The sequence below is a fragment of the Mycotypha africana genome (assembly GCF_025528875.1).
Source record: "Mycotypha africana strain NRRL 2978 chromosome Unknown BDF20scaffold_3, whole genome shotgun sequence".
Taxonomy (NCBI): domain Eukaryota; kingdom Fungi; phylum Mucoromycota; class Mucoromycetes; order Mucorales; family Mycotyphaceae; genus Mycotypha; species Mycotypha africana.
Genome location: NW_026515727.1, coordinates 986,596 through 1,007,603, shown reverse-complemented (window position 1 = coordinate 1,007,603; position 21,008 = coordinate 986,596). Strand labels below are relative to the sequence as shown.

The 21,008-nt window shown below is 37.5% G+C and overlaps 8 protein-coding genes across 8 annotated transcripts; 3 read left to right on the top strand and 5 right to left on the bottom strand.

Moving 5' to 3' along the window:
* Positions 1–249: 249 nt before the first annotated feature.
* BDF20DRAFT_376510 (rab-GTPase-TBC domain-containing protein) lies at positions 250–2,609 on the bottom strand. The gene is made up of 8 exons (XM_053075314.1): positions 1,971–2,609; positions 1,837–1,898; positions 1,698–1,763; positions 1,525–1,619; positions 1,363–1,454; positions 1,157–1,258; positions 469–1,080; positions 250–382 (listed from the first exon to the last, which is right to left on the bottom strand). Exons 1-8 carry the CDS (start codon positions 2,174–2,176, stop codon positions 361–363), a joined length of 1,257 nt encoding a protein of 418 aa, XP_052938086.1. The 5' UTR covers positions 2,177–2,609; the 3' UTR covers positions 250–360.
* BDF20DRAFT_911402 (GPI transamidase component PIG-T) lies at positions 2,420–4,680 on the top strand (the record flags this gene model as incomplete). The annotated part of the gene is made up of 9 exons (XM_053083814.1): positions 2,420–2,606; positions 2,685–2,868; positions 2,946–3,174; positions 3,249–3,335; positions 3,398–3,482; positions 3,548–3,781; positions 3,858–4,257; positions 4,341–4,391; positions 4,470–4,680. The coding sequence occupies 9 exons, from the start codon at positions 2,420–2,422 to the stop codon at positions 4,678–4,680; spliced, it is 1,668 nt and encodes a 555-aa protein (XP_052938085.1).
* A 193-nt stretch (positions 4,681–4,873) lies between these two features.
* Positions 4,874–7,133, top strand: BDF20DRAFT_859017 (mitochondrial branched-chain alpha-ketoacid dehydrogenase kinase-domain-containing protein). The gene is made up of 8 exons (XM_053080445.1): positions 4,874–4,995; positions 5,071–5,121; positions 5,198–5,492; positions 5,580–6,210; positions 6,292–6,390; positions 6,459–6,505; positions 6,590–6,649; positions 6,800–7,133. Exons 1-8 carry the CDS (start codon positions 4,902–4,904, stop codon positions 6,918–6,920), a joined length of 1,398 nt encoding a protein of 465 aa, XP_052938084.1. The 5' UTR covers positions 4,874–4,901; the 3' UTR covers positions 6,921–7,133.
* Positions 7,134–7,258: 125 nt separating this feature from the next.
* Positions 7,259–9,698, bottom strand: BDF20DRAFT_859013 (major facilitator superfamily domain-containing protein). The gene is made up of 11 exons (XM_053080444.1): positions 9,392–9,698; positions 9,236–9,319; positions 9,112–9,159; positions 8,991–9,038; positions 8,865–8,905; positions 8,602–8,803; positions 8,320–8,532; positions 7,855–8,236; positions 7,706–7,783; positions 7,529–7,625; positions 7,259–7,452 (listed from the first exon to the last, which is right to left on the bottom strand). The coding sequence occupies exons 1-11, from the start codon at positions 9,536–9,538 to the stop codon at positions 7,359–7,361; spliced, it is 1,434 nt and encodes a 477-aa protein (XP_052938083.1). The 5' UTR covers positions 9,539–9,698; the 3' UTR covers positions 7,259–7,358.
* Positions 9,699–10,402: 704 nt separating this feature from the next.
* BDF20DRAFT_816276 (methyltransferase TRM13-domain-containing protein) lies at positions 10,403–12,028 on the bottom strand (the record flags this gene model as incomplete). Its single annotated transcript, XM_053077138.1, has 5 exons — positions 10,403–10,592; positions 10,671–10,922; positions 10,990–11,415; positions 11,496–11,807; positions 11,892–12,028. The coding sequence occupies 5 exons, from the start codon at positions 12,026–12,028 to the stop codon at positions 10,403–10,405; spliced, it is 1,317 nt and encodes a 438-aa protein (XP_052938082.1).
* Positions 12,029–12,323: 295 nt separating this feature from the next.
* Positions 12,324–13,579, bottom strand: BDF20DRAFT_858997 (ribosomal protein S2, flavodoxin-like domain-containing protein). The gene is made up of 3 exons (XM_053080443.1): positions 13,398–13,579; positions 13,211–13,324; positions 12,324–13,126 (listed from the first exon to the last, which is right to left on the bottom strand). Exons 1-3 carry the CDS (start codon positions 13,414–13,416, stop codon positions 12,417–12,419), a joined length of 843 nt encoding a protein of 280 aa, XP_052938081.1. The 5' UTR covers positions 13,417–13,579; the 3' UTR covers positions 12,324–12,416.
* Positions 13,580–14,240: 661 nt separating this feature from the next.
* On the top strand, positions 14,241–15,530 carry BDF20DRAFT_911397 (D-isomer specific 2-hydroxyacid dehydrogenase; the record flags this gene model as incomplete). The annotated part of the gene is made up of 5 exons (XM_053083813.1): positions 14,241–14,376; positions 14,434–14,496; positions 14,554–14,750; positions 14,829–15,131; positions 15,198–15,530. The coding sequence occupies 5 exons, from the start codon at positions 14,241–14,243 to the stop codon at positions 15,528–15,530; spliced, it is 1,032 nt and encodes a 343-aa protein (XP_052938080.1).
* Positions 15,531–15,753: 223 nt separating this feature from the next.
* Positions 15,754–20,342, bottom strand: BDF20DRAFT_911396 (uncharacterized protein; the record flags this gene model as incomplete). Its single annotated transcript, XM_053083812.1, has 5 exons — positions 15,754–16,337; positions 16,413–18,648; positions 18,720–18,788; positions 18,863–19,090; positions 19,164–20,342. 5 exons carry the CDS (start codon positions 20,340–20,342, stop codon positions 15,754–15,756), a joined length of 4,296 nt encoding a protein of 1,431 aa, XP_052938079.1.
* Between the last annotated feature and the right edge of the window lie 666 nt (positions 20,343–21,008).

Sequence of the window (21,008 nt, the reverse complement as noted above, 5' to 3'; positions counted from 1 at the left end):
TTTTACCAACCTCAGACAATATTATAGATACGGCTATATTTATGAATGTTATATATACATATACATATACTATATACAAAACATACTGTTTATTCCGTGTTGAGGGTTTATTTGAAGAGCGATTCCCATGTAAGTACATTACAACAATATTAAAGGATGCATGTCAAAAAAGTTAGTTGTAAAGTAGTTTGTCCATTACTGAGGTACAAAACGGCATTGCCCATAAGCTATGACATGAATAACACTTAAACTTACTCGATCTAAAAGATGTAGAGATGGAAAGAGCACAAAGTTTTTGGTCAAACCAGGGCTGAAAAGATCTTTATGAACCGCGTAAAATTATAATCTTTCTTCATCAGTTTAGACAACTGTCAACCATTCCCTATCCACCAAAAAGAAAGAAAGTTTATTTCTCTTTTTTAGCCAGAATTCCAATTTGGCAGCACTTTTAGATAATAATGTGCATACCTCAACAAATTAGAGTTCGACATGAACATGGCTACTAATCCAACACCCGCACCTAGGGTGAGTAAAGTATAGAAGGTTGCATCTTTTTTGTTCACATGTAACAGCTTTTGCAGCAGAGTGCTCGATTGATGCCTTTGTACATCGGTATATATCGGTTGTAATTCTATTGGTGTCCTTTGCTCGCTCTTCTGTAATATTGGTAAAACACGATTTTCAATCGCCTGGTTTAATTCTTCAAGTGTTTTAATGGGTACAAAATCTTTCTCATAACGATTCACAGCAGATTCCTCATCAAGTGCAACGGAACTGAGACACTGTATTTTATACACAGGATATTTCAATTCTAATTCGCAAGCCTTTTGACATAGTGAGTCGACATCCAAATCTTTGGGTAATTTTGTTAGGAAGCTGTGAATAGTACTGTTGTCGCATGGGAGAGCTAGCACTTCATCTCGTCTTGACAAGACAACGGCTGCTGCGAAATACACAACCATAAACGGATTGGATGATAAAAACAGATCAAACAGCCGTGTAATTTTGTCTAAATCATCTAAATCATGGCTGCACCATGTTATCACCCAAGAAAGACAATAGTATGGTAAGACACCTGCCCTAATTTGTAATGGAGCCCGCTGTTGGTAAGTATTGATATGAGATTTATACCTCCGTTTGCCACATACACACTTACGCGCTGATATGGTTATGTAGTTCAATTTCTTCCAGTTGGATCAGAGTATCTAATATAGTCAACTGTTTCAACACTGGTTCCATATTTTTATACATGTTATCTGTGTTGTGAAGAAAGAAAAAGAGTTAAGGATAGTACCCATCATTTGTGTACTGTTTACAAACTCCTTGATGCTGGATCTTAACAAGATGCTTTAAAAAGGATATCTTAAAAAGAATAAAGCCACTGTTTCTACAAGTCTACAAGCATATTTTTCACCAAATAGAAGTATAAAGACGGAAGATAAATCGTGAAAGCCCTACCACCATTTCCGTGTTATATTGATAATTAGCTTAAGTAGATTTGTTGCTACAAATATAACTCAATACCTGATAATAATGGAATGAAGGAAATAGTCGTAAGACATGAGTAATAACTCTATGAAGCATGCCTTCCAATGTTTTTCTGTCGTCATCGTCTATATCTATTACAATCCTATTGTTAATTCCTGCTTTTTCTATCTGTTTCAACTTTGAAACCATCTTTTTCTTTTTCTTCTTACTTTTTGGATATGAATTGAATGATCGAAGTACATCCAACTTTACTTGTTCTTCATCCTTATGAGGCACTGAAAATGTAGTCTTTTCAGCAATGCAAGAAATAAACACTCAATTCTCAAAATATTTAAAAAGATGAATAACCTTTATGTGAACCTTCCTTTACTCTTTTCGCTTCCATGTCTGTGCAATGTAATAAAAACGGCCTTTGACAAATATATCAAAGTACGGTTAATATCTGTCATGAGGCTAAACTGAACATGAAATTCCTCTATTACCAAACTCTTCGTCTTATAGGATCACTTATGAAACCAGTTTTTCGGCCTATTTCTCTCAATAGCGTAAAATTCTTTGTTCTCATCGCTTCGTTGATTTTGAAGGTGCCTTGAAATTCCTCATTCTCAAGTGCAGATCTGTCTTTGTAACTGTGATGCCCATGTCTTTTTTTTGTATGTTTTCGTTGTTTTCTCTGCTTTCGTTTCATTTTAAAGTTACTTATTGTTGACGGTCTAATGAAAGAAGAGAGAACGATAATTCGAAATTGTCAAAACGTCAACACAAAAAAAAAGTGTTGGATTGCATAAAAGTTGTTCAACCAACAGAAAAGACCAAAAAGCCCCGCTCTTCCTGCTTATTGCTGGTCACGAATGCTACAGGAACCACACTTTATTTTCGTGAATCCAAGTCAATTCATTCGAGTTCTGATAACTTTAAACACAAAAGAGATATGCAAGCCAAGATATTACTCGGTTTACTACTGAGTATTTATGGCATAAACTGTCAGATATCGACACAAGACGTCAAAGAAACCTACAATGAAAAGTTGACACTAAGAAATTTACCGGATGGCAAGTTACTCGCTCATTTCTCTTTTACCACCACAGTCCATGTTGAAACTGAACCTAATGCGCCCAGTACAGTAAACAATTCACAAGTACTACCGCGTAATTAAAGCCATAAGTATTCATATGAAACTCTTTTTATTCCCCCAGTTCTGGACTATGGTTTATACCCAAAGGCCATTGGACAAGTTCTTCAAACAATCAACGTCACCGACATGCATCTATCATTTACTCAGGGCAGATGGAATTACGAAGAATGGGGATATCCACCAAGTATATCAGCGAGTACAGGTGTAGAAATGTGGGCCTGGATGAGGGATAACAGTCATGAAAAGTGAGTTCCTTATTATTCAACCAGCAATTAAGTTAAACTTGAGCCCTAGAGCAGCCACTAAAATGTTCGAATGCTAGTGTGGATAAACAATGGAAATTACTTACAAACACTCTATCTGGTCTATTCTGTGCTTCTCTAAATTTTATTGACGAGACAATAACAACACAACCAAAGCTATCTTTCCAATCAAATGGGGATGTAGAAGAAGAGTCGGGTGCGCAATTGAGATATGGCGCTTTACCTCAAGAAAATGTGTGTACAGAAAATTTGACCCCTTGGCTCAAATTATTACCATGTAAATCAAAGGTAAAAAGCAAAGAAGAACGTCAAACTTTGAGACAAACGCGAAGAACACTACTAATATAAGAGAGATTCTATAGTCAGGAATATCCGTACTATTGAACCCTCATAAAATCTACAACTCCAATTTTCATTCCATGGCAATCCATGCCAAGTCTAAATGTGCTGTAAGTATTATCTGTTTCCATTATGGCAACTTCTATTGACTGATAAGTAACATTTTGTACAGGATTCCGAGTGTACAGAACGTATACTAGAAATAGAACAGACAATAACATCAGTAATGGATCCAGTGAGAGATACAGGACGTAGAGGTAAAATACAAAAGCAAGACGAAGGAACACAGGAGATAAGCATCATTCTAATAAGGTTGTTATAGATTGGTCACTGGAGTCTATCTTTGAGCGTCAACTTGAAAATGCCTGTCCTGTAGCTACAGAAAGTAAAGTTGTGGTTGAATTGGAGGATGCAGGCAATGATTTCGAATTGAAACCCGTGACAATAACAGCTGATACTGAAGGCAAGAATAAAGTTGCAACTTACCATTTATCATCTTCAAAAGAACCTTTGGATATCCGCATGACGTGGAATCAAGAAAATTCATTTTTATACCGTAAGATGGATGACAAGCCAAATGAGAACTTTTTTAATCATTTGAAATTAACCATTACATAATCTTTTGTGTAAAGCATTGAAGCCCGTTAGACCTATGATTTATGCGGAACGTTACTTTACCGGATATGGACAAGAAAGAGGAGGATTAAAAATAACGATTTATAACCGAAATGGAGAGACATCTATGCCTGTCATTTATTACGACTCTATTCCTTGGTATCTGAAGCTCTACTTACACACATTGAAGGTAGATGTTTTCTCCTTACAAAACGGCAGCCTGTTAAACGAGGAAGATGGCGGTGTGATTCAAGAAATGTATTATCAACCGGCCATTGATCGTGGAAGACCGACAGTGCTAGAGTGTAATTTATTGCTACCAGCGAACTCAGTAACAACGCTTTCTATGGATTTTGAGAAGGTCTTTTTGAAGTATACAGAACATCGACCTGACGCTAACCGTGGTTTTGATATCGGGTAAATATTATTCTAAGCTTTTTCTTATGAAGCATTTCTGCGTCAATTGCCAAAATAATAACGTGAGAAAATTTCTCGTTTAGATCTGCCGTTTTAACAGCGTGGATTCCCGACGTCAATCAACAAGGCTTAATGTAAGTATCCAAGTAATGAGATACGTTCTATTGAATTATGGGTCAATAGCAGAGTACTCACTCTTTGCGTTGTAATAGTCTTCAAGGTGAACCACAACGGGTTTACACGGATACACTATTAGTCCGTCTACCAACACCAGACTTCAGTATGCCATACAACGTCATCACATTAACGTGCACTGTGATTGCATTGTTTTTTGGGTCTATATTTAACTTATTAATTCGTAATTTCAGTGTGATAAATCCGCCTGCAGAAGAAGAAAAAAACAAAAAAAAACAACAACAATGACAGTGATCAATGATGAAAAGGAATAAATGCTTATTAAAAGTTTCATTGTGTAACATGAGAATTCTTGTTACGAAATGTGGGGCAATTTTCATAATTCATACATGTGATTTGTATTCTCTGTTTACGAAAATTGCATTACAAAAAGGGACTCAATAAAATATAATAACACTTTCTTTTTTCCTTTTTCTATCATCTTACTTCCGTTCCTCATTGAAAGCACCATGTCTCAGCTTTCACCACAGCTCTTTGACAAAATAAAACACTTTGCCAAGTTTCCTCAAACAGGTGTTTCTCTAAGACAAATGGTTATGTTTGGTAGAGATTAGAAATAACTGTAAAAAAAGGGAGCTAAACAAGAGATATCAATACTAAGGTACCTTATGTTTTCAGGCCAAACTCCTTCACAGGGCACGCTTTTCGGCGCAAGTCAGTTTTTACATGGTAAGATTCATGAAAGCGTTCAGCATACTGCTTTTTGACTTTCATTGCTGACTACCTGAATTATGCTATCAATCAGAGGAGCTTCCTATTCGTTTAGCACATCGCGTGAAGGAATTGGAAGAGCTACCACGCAACCTAAGTCAAATGCCATCCATTATTAAAGTTAAACATTGGTATGCACAATCTTTCAAAGACCTCATCGAACTTCCACAACCAAAGATATCCAGTCTTGTGAAAAATCACCAGCAACCTCTTATATCAAGAAGTTCAGAGACATTACCCCACAATATACCAAATCCATCTTTACCTAAAAAAATCACGAATAAACCTGTTTCCAATTCAATACATCAATCTGTTCCTATTGGACAACGGTACATTTAATGGAAGAAGGAGTCGTAGGGAACTGTTACATCAGATGACCATTGAACTAAAACCATTTATTGTCATCATCATAATAGATATTACAATAAAGTAGATGCAACAGAATGTCCACCAGAAATAGCAGAATACACAAACAAATTTGTTAGGACAATCGAGGCCATTAAAAGAAGACACGACCCTGTCGTCACCACTATTGCACAGGGCATATTGGAATATAAAGAACATCTGAATTCACCTCTGATTGATACAGAAGTACAGGCTTTCTTGGATCGATTTTATATGTCACGAATTGGGATTCGAATGCTGATAGGTCAGCATGTCGCGCTTTATAGAGGACCTCGACAAAAGGATTACGTGGGCGTTATTTGTACCAAAACCAATATTCATGATGTTGCACAGGACGCCATTGCGAACGCCAAATTTATATGTGAGGAGCATTATGGCTTATTCAAAGCACCAGAGGTGAACGTATTTTGCCCTGGAGAAATTGAGTTTATGTACGTGCCATCGCATCTCAGTCATATGCTGTTTGAATTGTTAAAAAATTCAATGCGTGCTGTGGTTGAGAATTACGGTACTGACTACGAAGATGATTATCCGCCTATCAAGTTGATCATTGCTCAAGGAAAAGAAGACATTACCATCAAAATTTCAGATGAAGGAGGAGGTATTCCACGCTCAAATATTCCACTCGTTTGGACTTATATGGTAATCGTCAGGAAAATAGATATCGCTTAAGCTTACTAGAGTAACACTTTCTAACATTGTATTGATATACCTGTTACATAGTATACAACAGCTACTGCGCAACTCGAATCTGAATTTAGTCAATCTGATTTTAAAGCACCCATGGCAGGTTTTGGATACGGCCTGCCTATCTCAAGACTGGTAATGAAGCTATTTTACTTTGTTTTGTATCTTATGTTTTACTTAACTTTTAACTTGTATTTGCACAGTATGCCCGTTATTTTGGTGGAGATCTGAAGCTTATATCAATGGAAGGGTAGGTCTTCCATAGTAGCTACATAAAAATTTTCAATAGACTGTTTTACCAATCATTTCTTTTTTTCTTAACTCTCAATAATAGCTATGGCACAGATGTTTACTTACATTTGAATCGATTATCAAATAGCGACGAACCTTTAATGTAAATATACCTATTTTGTAAACTTTATAAAAACTGATTTTACCGTATATACCAATTTTTAATCAACAATAAACAAACTTGTATAATAACTATTCCTTCTTTTTATGGCTTCTAATATCTTTATCATTGTCACTTCTATAACATTTACAGATACATTCCAAAAGAAGACCCGAAATACTGTTCAAACGCTACAAATATTAATGGTTCAACAGCCATGCTTCAGATTCATAAAAAAAATGACGAACAACTGGCAATAGTTGCTTACGCTTAAGCATTACATTCAACCGGATTATATCTGCTAAAGGATAACCTTCTCATCTCATCTGCATAAATCCAACCTCATTCCATGTTTTATCTAATGCATACGTATACACATAAATCAGATCAAATGTTGCTTCTTTATACTTGGTCTTGTGGTCAGCATACCATGACCTTCCTTCAACGAACATCTGAATAAACTCTCTGAGTCTTCAGTAGAACCATTCACCGAAAACCATTTTTATTTAACTTGTCTAGTAATTTAATGAACGATATCTTTTTGCCTACAAAGATCAGGCTCTCCAGCATAAGATATAATGTAGAGACCAAATATCATTTTCGTCTAGTTGATGAGCATTTTTATTGGATTGTTTGTAAAATAAGGGTATTAAATGAGTATAAATATAAGCTATACAGTAAATGCAAGCTCGAGAAGATCTTAGATAAGTTTTCATGCAATAGAGTTTCTCCAACGTGCCCCAAACCTCTCTACTATTGGTATAGAAATCATATAAATAACTAGAGACATTAGGCCCATTACTGTGCTAAGAAATAGTGAAAAACTGTATGATTAGTCGTCAGTATTCATCAGCATTGACGTACACACATTTTTCCTCTTACTACGCCCATCCATCTCCTAAAGAGTCACGAATTTGAACAGCGGTTAACGAGAATATCATACCGCAAACATTTCTTGTAAAGTTATTGACAGAAACAACTAATAATTTAATATTGCCGCGAATTAGCTTCGCCTGAGTGAAGAATTTACTGAGTGGCGTATTGCTCATCATTTCTTACTTGAAGCAGCTTTGGTAGCAAAAGAGTCGGCAAGGTAGGTATTTACAACAGTAACTGTGTACATGATTCCGAAAGTAACTAACATTTCAATGAGAAGATCATTTGAGTTATGTGATTGATGGTATAAAAAAAGAAAAACATATATTCACCCATTAGGTATCCGAACAGTGGACCTATCCAGTGCACAGAAATGTGTAGGAACCAACCGTATAAGATACTGCCAGCCACCAAAGCGGGAATTCCAAAATATATTGGCCGTAGTCGGAATTCTTTTACAGCAACTCCACCGTTTCTTTTGCAGGCTCGTGTATACAGTTTATCAGATAACAAGCCAGATAAAATAGAGCCTGTTGTATTGCCAATACCGCCCGCTAAATAACAAAGTCCAATTGTGCCGGTAGAGAAATGGTAGATACTGCTGTACGTCGTTGGAAGAATTGTAACCTGAAAATAGAACCAACCAAAAGCAACGCTGGTAGGTAAACACACAAGAGCAACCTCTTTTTTTAAAAGTAACTGAAGGCTGGTAAACTATTAGCATAATGAAGTTGAGAATTAGTTCTACAATTCGTATGTTCATCAGTCAAATCGAAGCTTTTGCAAGTGTCCCTTACTGGATTGAATTGAAGACTTTGCAAACGATTAGTGGGGGCAGCCTTTTCGCAGGATGAATTAGGGATAGCGTATAAGGTTTCTTTGAGAAAACAAACATTCAAAATGACAATAACACCACCTATAATTGCTTTCAGGTAAAAGATCCAACGCCATCCTAAATACTGGTCAACGTAGCCTCCGATCATGGGAGCAACAGAAGGTCCCAAAATAGTCTAATTGTGAAGGAATACATAAAGATAAATCGCTTTAGATATTAATGATAAACCTCATAATTTACTTACACTTAGTATATAAATACTCATTGCTTTACCACGTTCGTGAGGCTCAAAGATATCCGATACTGTTCCTCCTCCTAGTGCCTGGCCTGCACAAACGAAAATGCCTTGGATCAAACGAAATGCAAAGAACAAACCTAAATTCCGAGAAATACCAACAATAGCAGAACATATAGCAAAAAATAACATGGACGTAATATAGATCCATCTGGAAAAATGCAATTTTTATAAGCATATTAAGTAGCATAAATAACTTATTCGCTTCTTACCGTCGACCAATTCGTTCGCTGAACGGTGCCCAAAAAAGTGGCTATTGTTATCGCATAGAAACAATGACTTGCCGAATAAGAATTTGCTCGAGTCAGATTATTCAGTATGTTTATCAAGATACTCACAGCTATAGCAATCATCAATAAGAATAGAGCAATTGTTGCATTAATAACCTGAACAACCAGTATGCCAAAAGAAATTCAGGTTACAACCACTATAATATTGCCTCAGTTATTCGTCAATTACCGTCAGATTGGTGTTGAAGTATAGCATGATATCATGTGATGCAGGAATCTACAGGAACATCAATGCAAGCGATTAGTTTCTGTGCATTTAACATAAATCTGTCATAGTCAAATTAATACTTTACGTAAACAGCAGAAGAAAAATATCCCATGAATGCATTCGTGCCAACTAGTAATAAAATTAAACTCTTTTTCCTTCTAGGCCAATTCTAAAGTTAAAGTCGGTAGGTGTAAATAAGTGATTCCTCATTTAATTGGCAATAGTCTGGATTAGTTCCTACCCAAGGATGATTCGGATCAGTTTTGTAATCATATGCTAGGTTAGGGGTTGCAGAGAGCTTTCCTGCTTCAACCTCTTCGAGGTTAAGGGACTCAATTTCAACAACATTGTCTTTCTTATGAGTTATAGATTGGGGAAGGGTAGTCATTGATGATCGCGCCTCAGTAGATTCAAACTGTTGATACTCTTGATCTATTCGTTGGCTTTTGGTTTCAGCTACAAAAAGGAAGAGCGTAAATAAACCTTCAAAGCTGGCTGAAAACCATGTTTTCTAATGTAAACGCATACTCTGCTGCATATCTAATTTTCATGGAATTGCTTTTTTCAGCTATATTGACTAAATTTGAAAGAAGTTCAAAAGATAGCCCAACTCTTGATCCATTTTATACTCAAACCATATTGGTCGCATTGTGTGCCTCGAACAAAACAACAAATCATTGAGATTATTAGACTTTATCAAATGAAAGAAACGGTGTATTGTTTTGCCGTTCCTATGCTGTATACTTCCGTAAGTGTCACACACGTTTTTTTGATCCGCTTTTATAGCGATTCTGCCAAATTTATGGACAGTGTGTATACATTTAGGTTTTTTTTACTCACACAAAAATAGTCCTGACAGCTATTTTAATTGATTTTAGTATATTTATTACAGCTTCATTACGTTCCTTGAGTTTTTCTATTTTTTGGCTTTTTTAATAATCTTTTATTCTCTCATTGCGATAGGGGAGGACTTATAAATAAAGTGGAGACGGTCTCCCACGAAAAAAAAAAAAGCACAAAATACGAAGATCACGATGGAAATGATATTCTATAAACTAAAATTCCTCAATCTCGACCTGCTATAAAATATCTGCACAGCAATGGTCAAATACAATACCACTGTCAGATTGAATTTCATTACTATCTGTGAGCTTACATAAGCAAATACAGCATAAAGATTTTATTATATCGTCGGAATACAGTTCATAAAATTGAAGTATAGTTAATCTTCCATATGCAGGAAAGTAAAGCTTCAAGCTCTATCTTTAGGTGTGGCAATCAATGCACAATTCTCTAAACTAGTTTCTGGGTCAACATAATAGACCAACTGTGCATCAAAACCAAAACTTTGAAGATATTTGAGTCGGCCTATATCCAGAACACGTTTGCATTTAAGCCCGATGCTCTTTCGTTCAGCAATATCTCGTCCAGAATAATGATTCCTATGTTATTACAATATATCAACCATTTCAGAACACATTTGACCGGTACAAAATGCTTGTTAACTGTGAATAACTTACGCTGTGACATCTGTATTATCGTCCTCATCATTGATATTATTCGCATGTTCGTCTTCCTCTTGTTCACTTTGAAGCGAGTTTTTCTTATCAGCGTCTCTCGAACCGCAAGTACCCCAGCTTGTCATTTTACACATCCTTTCAAATTCTGTTTTTGACATATCAATTGACTTCAAATACTCCTGATTGGGATACATTTCGTAGCGACAAATTTGATGACAGCAAAGGGCAATAATGATGCCAGCAATAGGCTCACTTTAGTAGATTTTACTCCATTAATAAGCGAACAAGACCGTCATTAGCATGCTGTTTAACTCGTTACCTATTTTGTTTCGCCTTTTCTTCCTCTACGTAATTCATAAGGCACTTCAAAGAAATATCTGTAGCACATCCACATAAATGTTTTGACATGGCAATCATCTTTTTGTTATTATCCGCAATGCATTCGACTTTGGAAAGGACAAGGTCTTTAATGTCAATAAGTTGACGTTGAACACGCGATTTCTTTTCGGAATGCCCGAGTAATGTTTGATCAGCCTTGTTACGTACACTCTTTCTATCGATAAGGAGATACGTGGCTTCCCCATTCTCTTCTTGAAGGGCTCTTTTAACGAAAGCAGAAAATTCACCTTTTCCTGCACCAAATTCAACAAAGCATGCTATTTTATCGTTTAGCATACCGTTCTTTTCCATATGTCCGAGTAAGGACGACAGCTGATCCAAATGCTTGGTATTGGAAATGTAAGGCCTAGTATTCAATGATGCAATATGTTAATATTCTTTTTTCTTTTTATGCGTCAGTTCATAAGTCATGTTTGGTTGTCTGACCTCTTCTTCTCTGCTGAGGGATGACTTAATTTTTCTTTGGGGATATCAGGAACATGTACTTCATAAGCTGCAAGTACTTTATTGATGATAGAGTCCAGATCCTCTCTACTCAATTTTTGTAATTGAACGCGCGCCAGCCAAGGCTGTACATGCATTTTTTGATGAGAGAAGATATTTTGTTGAAACTCTAACTCCTCTGCTGAAAGCGGTAGAGTACAGTTGACGTTAAGAGAATAACAAGCTGGTTGCTCTTTTGGCCGAGCATTGCAACGCTTCTGCATGTGACGTTCCAGATCTTTTTCGAACACAGTGCTTTTTTCAAATGTCAAAAAATAGAACGATCATTGAGGAATAGGAAGAGAGATCACAAAGTAGATCAGTTACTCTCAGACTTACTGTGAGCTATCATATGGACAGGGAACACGTTTGGGTGCGTCTTTAGCACCTTCATTATTTGGATCAGCTGTTAAATGTTCTCCACAATACTTCAAATTTTTTTTCGCAGGTAGACTGCAATATCTACGTTTGCGCATAACAAAGAAATGGCCTTGTAAAGATCGAAAATGCAAATAGATCAGCATTTCGTGCCATTGATTTGCTTTCCAAGAATACTTACATTGTTGTGGTCTTGTTGGGACCGGTGGAATTTCAAAAGGTGTAGCGTCCTTTGTCTTTTTACTTTTCTTCCTTGCGGGTTCTTCTGCCATTTTAATGAAAAAGAGTTATGTAAACCACCGATCAGTTTTCTGTCCTCTGAAGCTTTTTATGGGCCCGAATTCTTCCCCAGCACTCTTTGAATGATAATTACAAAGCAAAGTAAACAACTGTCATTATGAGTAACAGTGCAGCTATCATAAGTTTTTTATTGAAAAGAGATCAAATTTCAATGAATTTGATGATACGAAATGGCTACTAAACTAATTAGTCCCAACCGGAGGTTTCGGCAGGAGCAGCAACGTCTTCAGCCCAGTCAGAAGCACCAGTTTCAGCTTGAGCAGACCAGTCACCAGCACTAGCGGCAAAGGCAGCGGGGCCTTCAGAGGCAGCACCTTCAATAGTCCAGTCATTCTCTTCAGCACCGGTACCCCATTCACGGTTACCTTCTTCAACGGCACCAGCTTCGGCATCCTTTTCAACTTCTTCGGGATCACGATAGAAGAACATATCGACCATGACATCCCAAGGAGTATTGTAGTCCAAAGTACCACGAAGGCGAAGGACAGCACGGGCCAAAAGCCAGTAAACCAAACCGATAGCATGCTTACCCTTGTTGTTGGTGGGGATAGCAACGTCAACAAACTTAAGTACAGCATCAGTATCAGCAAAGGAGATGACGGGAATGTTGACATAAGAAGCTTCAAGGATAGCTTGGAAATCAGAACGAGGATCAGTACAGATAATCAAGCGAGGTTCACGGAAAGAACGGGTGATATAATTGGTGAAGGTACCAGGAGTGAAGCGACCAACAATAGCTTCAGCACCAATGTACTTGGCAAACTTCAAAGCAGCACGGTGACCGTAGGGACGAGCAGAGACAACAACAATGTCTTGAGGGTTTTCAATGGCAGCGATAACACGAGCAGCCAAAATGATCTTTTCCCAGGTCTTACCAAGGTTGATCAAGTTAATACCTATAACAAAATACAAATGATGAGTTTGTTGATCGCAAACTGGAAAAGCAGCTCTAATGTAATCGTCAAAATTATAGAACTCACCATCAGCACGACGCTTAAAGACGTAAGGAGCCATACGAATGTTGGCATTCTTAGTACCAATGTGGCATTGAGCAGCCAACATCATTTGGATGTCTTCATCGGTAGGATTCAAAACTAATGGCAAAAAGAAATACTTCCTAAGAACTTTGATCTAAAAATATTGCTGTCGAAACTCAAATCTAATTACCAGCAGGAACTTTAGACATTTTAATAATAGTAACTTTTCAAGCGGACGGCTATCGTGAGATTCTGGCAGAAGTTAAGGTGCAGAAATAAGTATGGTTGAAGGCCAAATAGTCCAGGTGGAAAAGGGAGGAGGTTCCATAGCCTTGCCAGGCTCACTTTTGCTTTTATACTGGCAAAAAAATCTTTTTCTCAATTCAAACGCCACAACTTTCAACAGCGAATAGAAATGCTTCTCATGAACCTGCATTAATCATTGCTGTTGTTGTCATTGCTGAAACAAAAAAATAATTGAACAGCACAATCGTACCTTCAAGCTCAGAATTAGTAACTGATACTCCTTCTAATGCTTTTACATAGGTCTGATATTGACTTGTCAATATATAATTATAGATTTATATAATAAGAAGGACAGCATGAACGTTTGATTTATCCTGTCTGTGAAATATAAATGGCATTTCGTTGATTTGTTTTTGTATAATACGAGCCATATCGCGCTGAGCAATATAGGCACTAAGTAGGTAACAATGGGACAAAACTTTGCAAGTTTGATGCAGAAGATGCTTGCATCATAGTGCTTAATTTGTCTACGGTCCAAATGTGTTTCAACTTATAACACTCTAGCAGCTTTGGTATAAACTAACATACAGTTTCGCAAGTACAATTCACCATTCGCATTTAAGAGTGGTTACACTAGAATGACGATTAGAATTATTAAACACACTGCAAGGTTCTTTGACCAATCTAAATACGGCAGTTGTTGAATAAGACTTATAATACACGCTTTGAACAAAAAGTGGGATGTATTCCTTTGCGTTTCTTATCTTTTAATTTTTCAGTTGAGCAAATGGCACCCAAAGTTTTGGTTTCACGTATTCTGCCTCCTCAAACACAAGCGAAGCTTTTGCAGCAAGGTTTTGAAATGTACCAATGGCAAGAAGATTGTGCCATTCCTCGAAATGTCTTACTTGAGAAAGTGAAAGGTACCTTAACAGTCTAACTCAAAGGGCATGAAATGTATGTTAACACTTGTATTGAAGGTGTCGATGCAATATATTGTTTATTCACTGAGAGAATTGACGAGGAATTATTAGAAGCTGCAGGTTTGTTACCGATAAGCAATTAGCATCTGTGATGTTGGTATTTATACAACTTAAAAGGTCCGCAGCTAAAAGTAGTAGCCACTATGAGTGTTGGGTATGACCATATCGATGTGAAGGCGGTGAAAGCACGAAATATAAAAATAGGCTATACTCCTGGAGTTTTGACCGACGCAACTGCTGACTTGACAGTTTTACTAACTTTGGGAGCTTCGCGTAGGATCAAGGAGGGTATCCGTGCAGCTGAAGAGGGTTCGGTAAGTGTGAAGAAAATTTATGGGCAAAGACGCCTTTTTAATAAGCAACTAAATGTTATGTTTCTTCAACTTTTGAAGTGGACTACATGGGGCCCAACTTGGTTATGTGGGTCACAAATCACGAACAAAACGCTAGGTATTGTGGGCATGGGCCGAATCGGCGAAGCTGTTGCCCACCGTATGAAGGCGTTTGGTGTATCGCATATTGTGTATAGTGGAAGAAGTAGAAAGGCAACCGCTGAGAAAAATTTGAATGCGGAATACGTGCCGTTTGAATCCTTGCTAACTGAATCAGATATTATTGCTGTATGCTGTGCTTTAACAGATGAAACGAGGGATTTGTTCAATTATGAAGCATTTAAAAAAATGAAGAAGACAGCAGTATGTATAATTGAACATCGTCAAAACGATGTGTGAGCAAGCTGCTTATACGAATGGAATTTATAGATTTTTGTTAACTCTGCCCGTGGTGGTATCGTACAGCAGGATGATCTTGGTAAGGTGGTTGATAATACTAGTAACTGTTATAATAGCCTAGACTTATGTAAAGTTTCTCAAACAGTTCGTGCCCTTGAAGAAAATCTAATTGGCGCAGTTGGGTTAGATGTAACAACGCCTGAGCCATTGCCAGCAAGTCATAAGTTATATACTTTCCCTAACTGTTTGATACTGCCTCATGTCGGTAGTGCAACTTTAGAAACGAGGGAGAATATGGCACAAATGACGCTTGACAATATTTTAGCAGGCCTTCGTGATGAAACTCTTCCTTTTGGTATATAACGTACATCAGCCGTGCTGAGTCGACAACAGGGCCTTGATTATTTGATGTGCAAAATAAATAGTGGTTTATTATACATTAAAGCGATCTATAGGTGGATTAAATATTATGACTAGATTACAGCGATGATAACAGTATATAGTAGTAGGAGGTAAAAATATTTTGTAAAGCATAAAAATAAAAACAGGCCTGCCTATAGAAACATGAAAGGGCTGGATGATTAAATTATGGATTCGGACCCGATTTTTGCTGCTGCTTTGCTCGTTGTTTACGAACTCGCTTTTCGAACAGAGCCAAATGCCGACCTTTCGCAACAACATTCGGAAACCACCACTGGTAAATGAATGTTACGATATAGCGTGGAAGCAAGGCAACAACGATTGCCAATGCATAAGTTAACCAAAAATACCCTTGCCCAAACACCATCGTGGCCATGCCATAAATTTCTGCCGTAGTAAACGCGCCATAAATAACCACCCAGAGGTAGACAAGTAGAATTTCAATACCAATAAATGTAAATTGCCACCAAGTCCAATAGTAGGTGTTAAAACCAGGCATCAAGTTGGCCAGGGTGATATTAGTAACAGCGACTGATGTGGAGAGCTGAAGCATAGATTCTGAGTGACCATTAGAATTAGGATCTGCTCCAATCCAAGTGAAGTAAAAAGCAAAGAAGACTACAACTGACTGCCAAACACCATCGAAGAAGTAGAGCCAGAATCTAAACTTGGTATATAACTTTCCGCGAATGGTATAAATAGCCGGCAAGTGTTTTAAATAGGGGGCGATGAGATCCTGATCAGTACAGCCTATTTATGACAAAGTATTGTGTTAGAACCTAAGATGTTAATCAAATACACAAGAAGAATTAAGTACTGTCTTACCGATGATGACCGCCGGGGCCACTGTGAAAATAATATTGTACAACTGAATGAAGGAATAGTCATAGAAAAGGTTACCAGACCATGCACTGTAAATCTGATACCATAATGAGGGGAAAACCCAGAAGATATTTTTGTAGAAAAAGTTGAGAATCATTTCAGAAACACGATGATAACTCCAGTGACCTTGAACCAGTAGCAACTTGTGTAAGAAACGGAATTGTGAAATAGCGTAATCGGCAGCCATAGAAGCCTGGACACCTTCTTGACCTGCAATACCAACACCAACGTTTGCGACTTGAATCATACTGACATCGTTAGCACCATCGCCTACAGCGAGGGTAACAACTTTATGGTATTTACGAACAAGCTCAACCACGAATGCTTTTTGAAGAGGACTAACACGACAGCAAACAACGCTTTTACAACGAGTTGCAATCTCAATCAACTTTTCTTTGGGTTCGGATGATTCAAAGATATGAGTAAGAGCGGAGCCTTCAATAACCAATGCATTTTCTCTAGGAGGTGCGTCTTCATCGCCTTCTTGTTGTCGTTCCTCATATTTTAGCATACCGTCAAGTGTATCAACAAGGCTCTGGAACACTTTGTCTGCATTATCGCTACCACGAACAACCCTTAGTTTCATTTCAGCGTCCAATAAATTACTGGCATAGCCGATATTAATAGCTGTTTCAAGCTTATCACCAGTCAGCACCCAAATCTTGATACCAGCATTACGCAGACCTTCAATGCATTGAGGCACACCTTCTTGCAACTTGTCTTCAATAGCTGTGGCACCAATCAATTTAAGATCCTTTTCAATATGCTCTTGAACTTCTGCTACGTTTTCTGCTCTGTTTTCTGACGAAGTACTAGCTTCATTCATTTCGTCCTGCCATTTTTCGAATTCATCCTCGTTAAGCACCCGATAAGCTAGAAGCAAGGTACGTAAACCATTCTCTGAAAATGTGTTAACATGTTCCATGGTTTCATCGTATATATTGCCTTCTTGCTGTTTATCGAGACGTTCAGCAATCACGTTATCGGCACCTTTGCAGTATAAAATTATATCGTTCCAAGGAGCAGGTCTGCGTAAAATGACACTCATACGCTTCCTATCTGAATTGAACTCTAACATTTCCAATAACTCAAACTCATATTCCTTGCCTAAAATATCGACGGTCAACGTTTTTCCTTTCTTTTTGATAAAGGTAAATCCTGCATCCTTCGCAGCAGCTACAAGTGCTGCTTCATCTGGTGATTCGGCTTTATATCTGATCATTTCTTGTACAGTTTTGTCAAATTTGTTAGAGTTATCTCCTTCGTCAGTGATTGCTGAAAATTCACTTCCACGTGTTTTAGTACGGTGTAGCTCGTTTTTTTTGTTGCTATTACCGGCAGTATCATTAGTATTATTACTATTTTTCTTCAAAGAATTGAAACCAGGCACTTGAAGTAACTTATTGCTACCATCACGGACTTTAGCGAAGCTTTTGTTTATGCTAGCAGAAGAAGCATTAAACGTGCTCTTCAAACCGCTTTTGATAGTATTACCAGCAGTAGGCGCGCGTATGTCCTCAACTGCATCATCATCATCATCATCGATCTTTGGCTGGTCCCCTCCTTCACCAGCGTCTTTGTCATCATCTTCTTCTTCTTCTTCGATGACTTTACCATCCTCGCCAATTCTTTCAATAACAACAGAATGACACAATGACAATAGCATGAAGAATTCTTTGATCGTTTCAGACTGCTTGTCTGAAACGTTGGTATTAATATCTGCTGATTTTATATCTTTAAACAACTGAGGATCCGCGAAGGAAAGTCGATCAGGATCCATTGAGGAGTATTTTGGATGGAAAAGTTTTTTGACAGTGTCCTCATAATCGTCCATAATTTCATTTCGTCTTTGCTTATTTTTCTCATCTGCCTGCTTTTCGTCGTTACTAGACAGTGGATCTTCATCTATATTCAGCAATGGTGTATCATGGGGATCAGTTGGAACTGTGCTGGGTGTTTGATTTTCTTCATCGGACGTATTCTGGTTTTGCTTTGCTTCCTCTTTTTCTTTTCTAAGACGTGCACCACGCGCGCCTTCTGATTCAGGAGAAAAGCCATTATCCCCATATCTTTTGCCACCAATGGTGCATTCTCGGAATTCCATTACATTTCTCGTCAATGTGCCTGTCTTATCAGAGAAAATGTATTCTACCTGTCCAAGGTCATCGGATAATGTCCACTATAAATGAAGGTAGATCAAACGATGAGTGTATATTACTACCATGTGCTGACCTCAGTTGAAAACATTACCGTTTTCGGTACACAGGTCTTTTTGGAATCCTTATCCCACATATCTATATCGTTCCAAATGAAGAAAGCCTAAGATATTGTATAAGAGAGGAGTGCATGTTAATCAGTGAAAGATTAGTGGACAGGTTTGTTTTTATTTTTACCTGAAAAGTTTTCACGAATTCAATAGAGACATAAAGAGAAATAGGAATGATATTTTGAAAAATAATCAAGCTGGACCAAAAGTTCATGAAGCCCACGTAACCAGGAGAACCTGTTTGTGGGTTGAATATGGACGTAGCTGGCCGTGACATAAACCGTGCTCTCATTACGCCGCACATAATAGCACAAACGAGACACAATATAAACAGAATAATAAAAGCAATAAAGATCTATAAATATTAACAGTTATGTAAGACTTCATCACGTAGATGACAGCGTAAATCCTACTATAAGATCGTTTACCTGAGTATTCATTTGAATATCCACTGTACTTCTTTTACTGGGAGTTTCGCCAGAGTTAAGCATGATTTTGGTGTCTGTGCCCGTAAATAACACAACAGCAATGATCCATTTCGTGTTTCTGATAACATGTCCACGCAGTAACATATTATCTATAGACACAGGCGACTTATTTTTGGTATTCCATTTATCGCTTCCTTCGCTCTGTTCCAGAGTCACAAGTGTTCCCTCAAAGTTATATAGATCAGCAGACGGAGGACCTGCTTCCACGTAAAAGTGACAATCATTCAAACAATCGGCACCAGATTGAACATGCTTGTATTCTTCCATACTTTTACGAGGCTTTAAGTTCGTTTCGCCATCAAGATCTTTGGTTTCAACAAAACAAATGCCGTCTTTATCCGATGTTGATAGAATAATTGCATCAGCAGGCAGACTATCACCATTTCTCAGCAAGATAAAATCACCCACTCGAACATCTTTCGATAACGATTTCTGGAATACATCTGCTTTGCTATTTGCATTGATGGTGGCAGGAGGTGGAACTGGCTCCTTCTTACTGAACCAAGGCAAGCAATTTGTCTGTTGTGATGATCCAGGGTAATTAGTGTTTCGATAGCCCTTCAAAGTATGAGTGACATTCTGATTATATTGCTCATCCACTTTGTGTCTTTGAAGATCTTCGATTGCATCTTTAATTGCTGTGATAACGACAACACAGCAAATAGGTAATAATGCCAATGCAGGTGAACCGACGTTAAACTGGGGCAACATTGAAATAATGGCCATGATTAAAAAATACAAGTTGGCAGGTCGTCTAAATTGTTCAAATAAATTCTTTGGTACAAAAGTAATGACTGTATATTTCGATGTTCTGATTCTATTCGATGCATAAGTTTGTTTTGGCAGGTCTTTCTTATTTAATTCGTATTTTGGTAATGGTAAATTGACAAAGACTCTACGTCCGCCAACAGCAACTTTTCTTAGTTTGACAGTTGTTTCTGTACGTCGCAGTGGAGGCCCACTATTCGTGGACGGTGCTGTTGAAGTACCACTCCTATACGACGAACGGCGTCTCGTAATTTCTTGATAGATTCCATCTCTCTTCAGCGATCGATTATCTGCATCATCATTGACATTATTCCAATTTTGCCATGATTTTGGTAATAAACTTTTGCGCATATTTTATCAGTGCTGATGGAAACTCTTATTAATATGCATCAACGAGTCTCTTTCCTTTTTTATTATTCAAGCGGCTTTTATTCAGAAGAAATGATAAGATGTGAAAAGAAAGAGAGAATACAAGAAAAGACTCAGCTCCATTTTTAATCAGTATGTTTTTTTATTTTTTGAGTAACAGCAGGTGTCCAAAAACGGATTTGGAGAGTGTGGTTCTGTAAAATTACCTTTGAATTATGCTGAGGTTTTACTCAAAAAATTGCGATTATGTTAACATGTTGGGTTATAAGGCGAAGTATATTTGAGCCATTATTCAACGTCAGGCTGATGTATCAGAAACTCAGATAATGGATGACATACAATAACTATTGTTATATTTTTTTTTCTTTTTGCAAGTTATGGCTCAGCTTTTTCGAAACTATTTTTCGATTTTCTGGTGTTGCTGCATAATACAATAACCATTAGGCTCATTCGATCAAAGAAAAAGTGAAACAAAACAGACGAGATATAATCCGTAGAAAAATTTAATGTTGTGGATCCTTACGAAACCTTAAAAAAACCTTGCAGATATTTATCATTGTCCTTAAATTTTAATATATGAACGGGGCATGCAATACACAATTTCCAGGTTTTCGGTCACAAATTGACCCCTTCCCTAAGGTGCGTAGA

Coding starts and splice junctions, on each gene's coding strand:
- BDF20DRAFT_376510 (XM_053075314.1), bottom strand. CDS start 2,176: ATGAAACGAAAGCAGAGAAAACAACGAAAACATACAAAAAAAAGACAT. Junction 1,455..1,524: donor CTTCATTCCATTATTATCAG/GTATTGAGTTAT, acceptor AAATGGTGGTAG/GGCTTTCACGATTTATCTTC. Junction 1,081..1,156: donor CTACATAACCATATCAGCGC/GTAAGTGTGTAT, acceptor ATTACAAATTAG/GGCAGGTGTCTTACCATACT.
- BDF20DRAFT_859017 (XM_053080445.1), top strand. CDS start 4,902: ATGTCTCAGCTTTCACCACAGCTCTTTGACAAAATAAAACACTTTGCC. Junction 5,122..5,197: donor CGCAAGTCAGTTTTTACATG/GTAAGATTCATG, acceptor GCTATCAATCAG/AGGAGCTTCCTATTCGTTTA. Junction 6,211..6,291: donor CACTCGTTTGGACTTATATG/GTAATCGTCAGG, acceptor CCTGTTACATAG/TATACAACAGCTACTGCGCA.
- BDF20DRAFT_859013 (XM_053080444.1), bottom strand. CDS start 9,538: ATGACTACCCTTCCCCAATCTATAACTCATAAGAAAGACAATGTTGTT. Junction 8,906..8,990: donor TATTGATGATTGCTATAGCT/GTGAGTATCTTG, acceptor CGATAACAATAG/CCACTTTTTTGGGCACCGTT. Junction 7,626..7,705: donor TGCTACCAAAGCTGCTTCAA/GTAAGAAATGAT, acceptor TTAAATTATTAG/TTGTTTCTGTCAATAACTTT.
- BDF20DRAFT_858997 (XM_053080443.1), bottom strand. Junction 13,127..13,210: donor CTTTAAGCGTCGTGCTGATG/GTGAGTTCTATA, acceptor ATTTTGTTATAG/GTATTAACTTGATCAACCTT.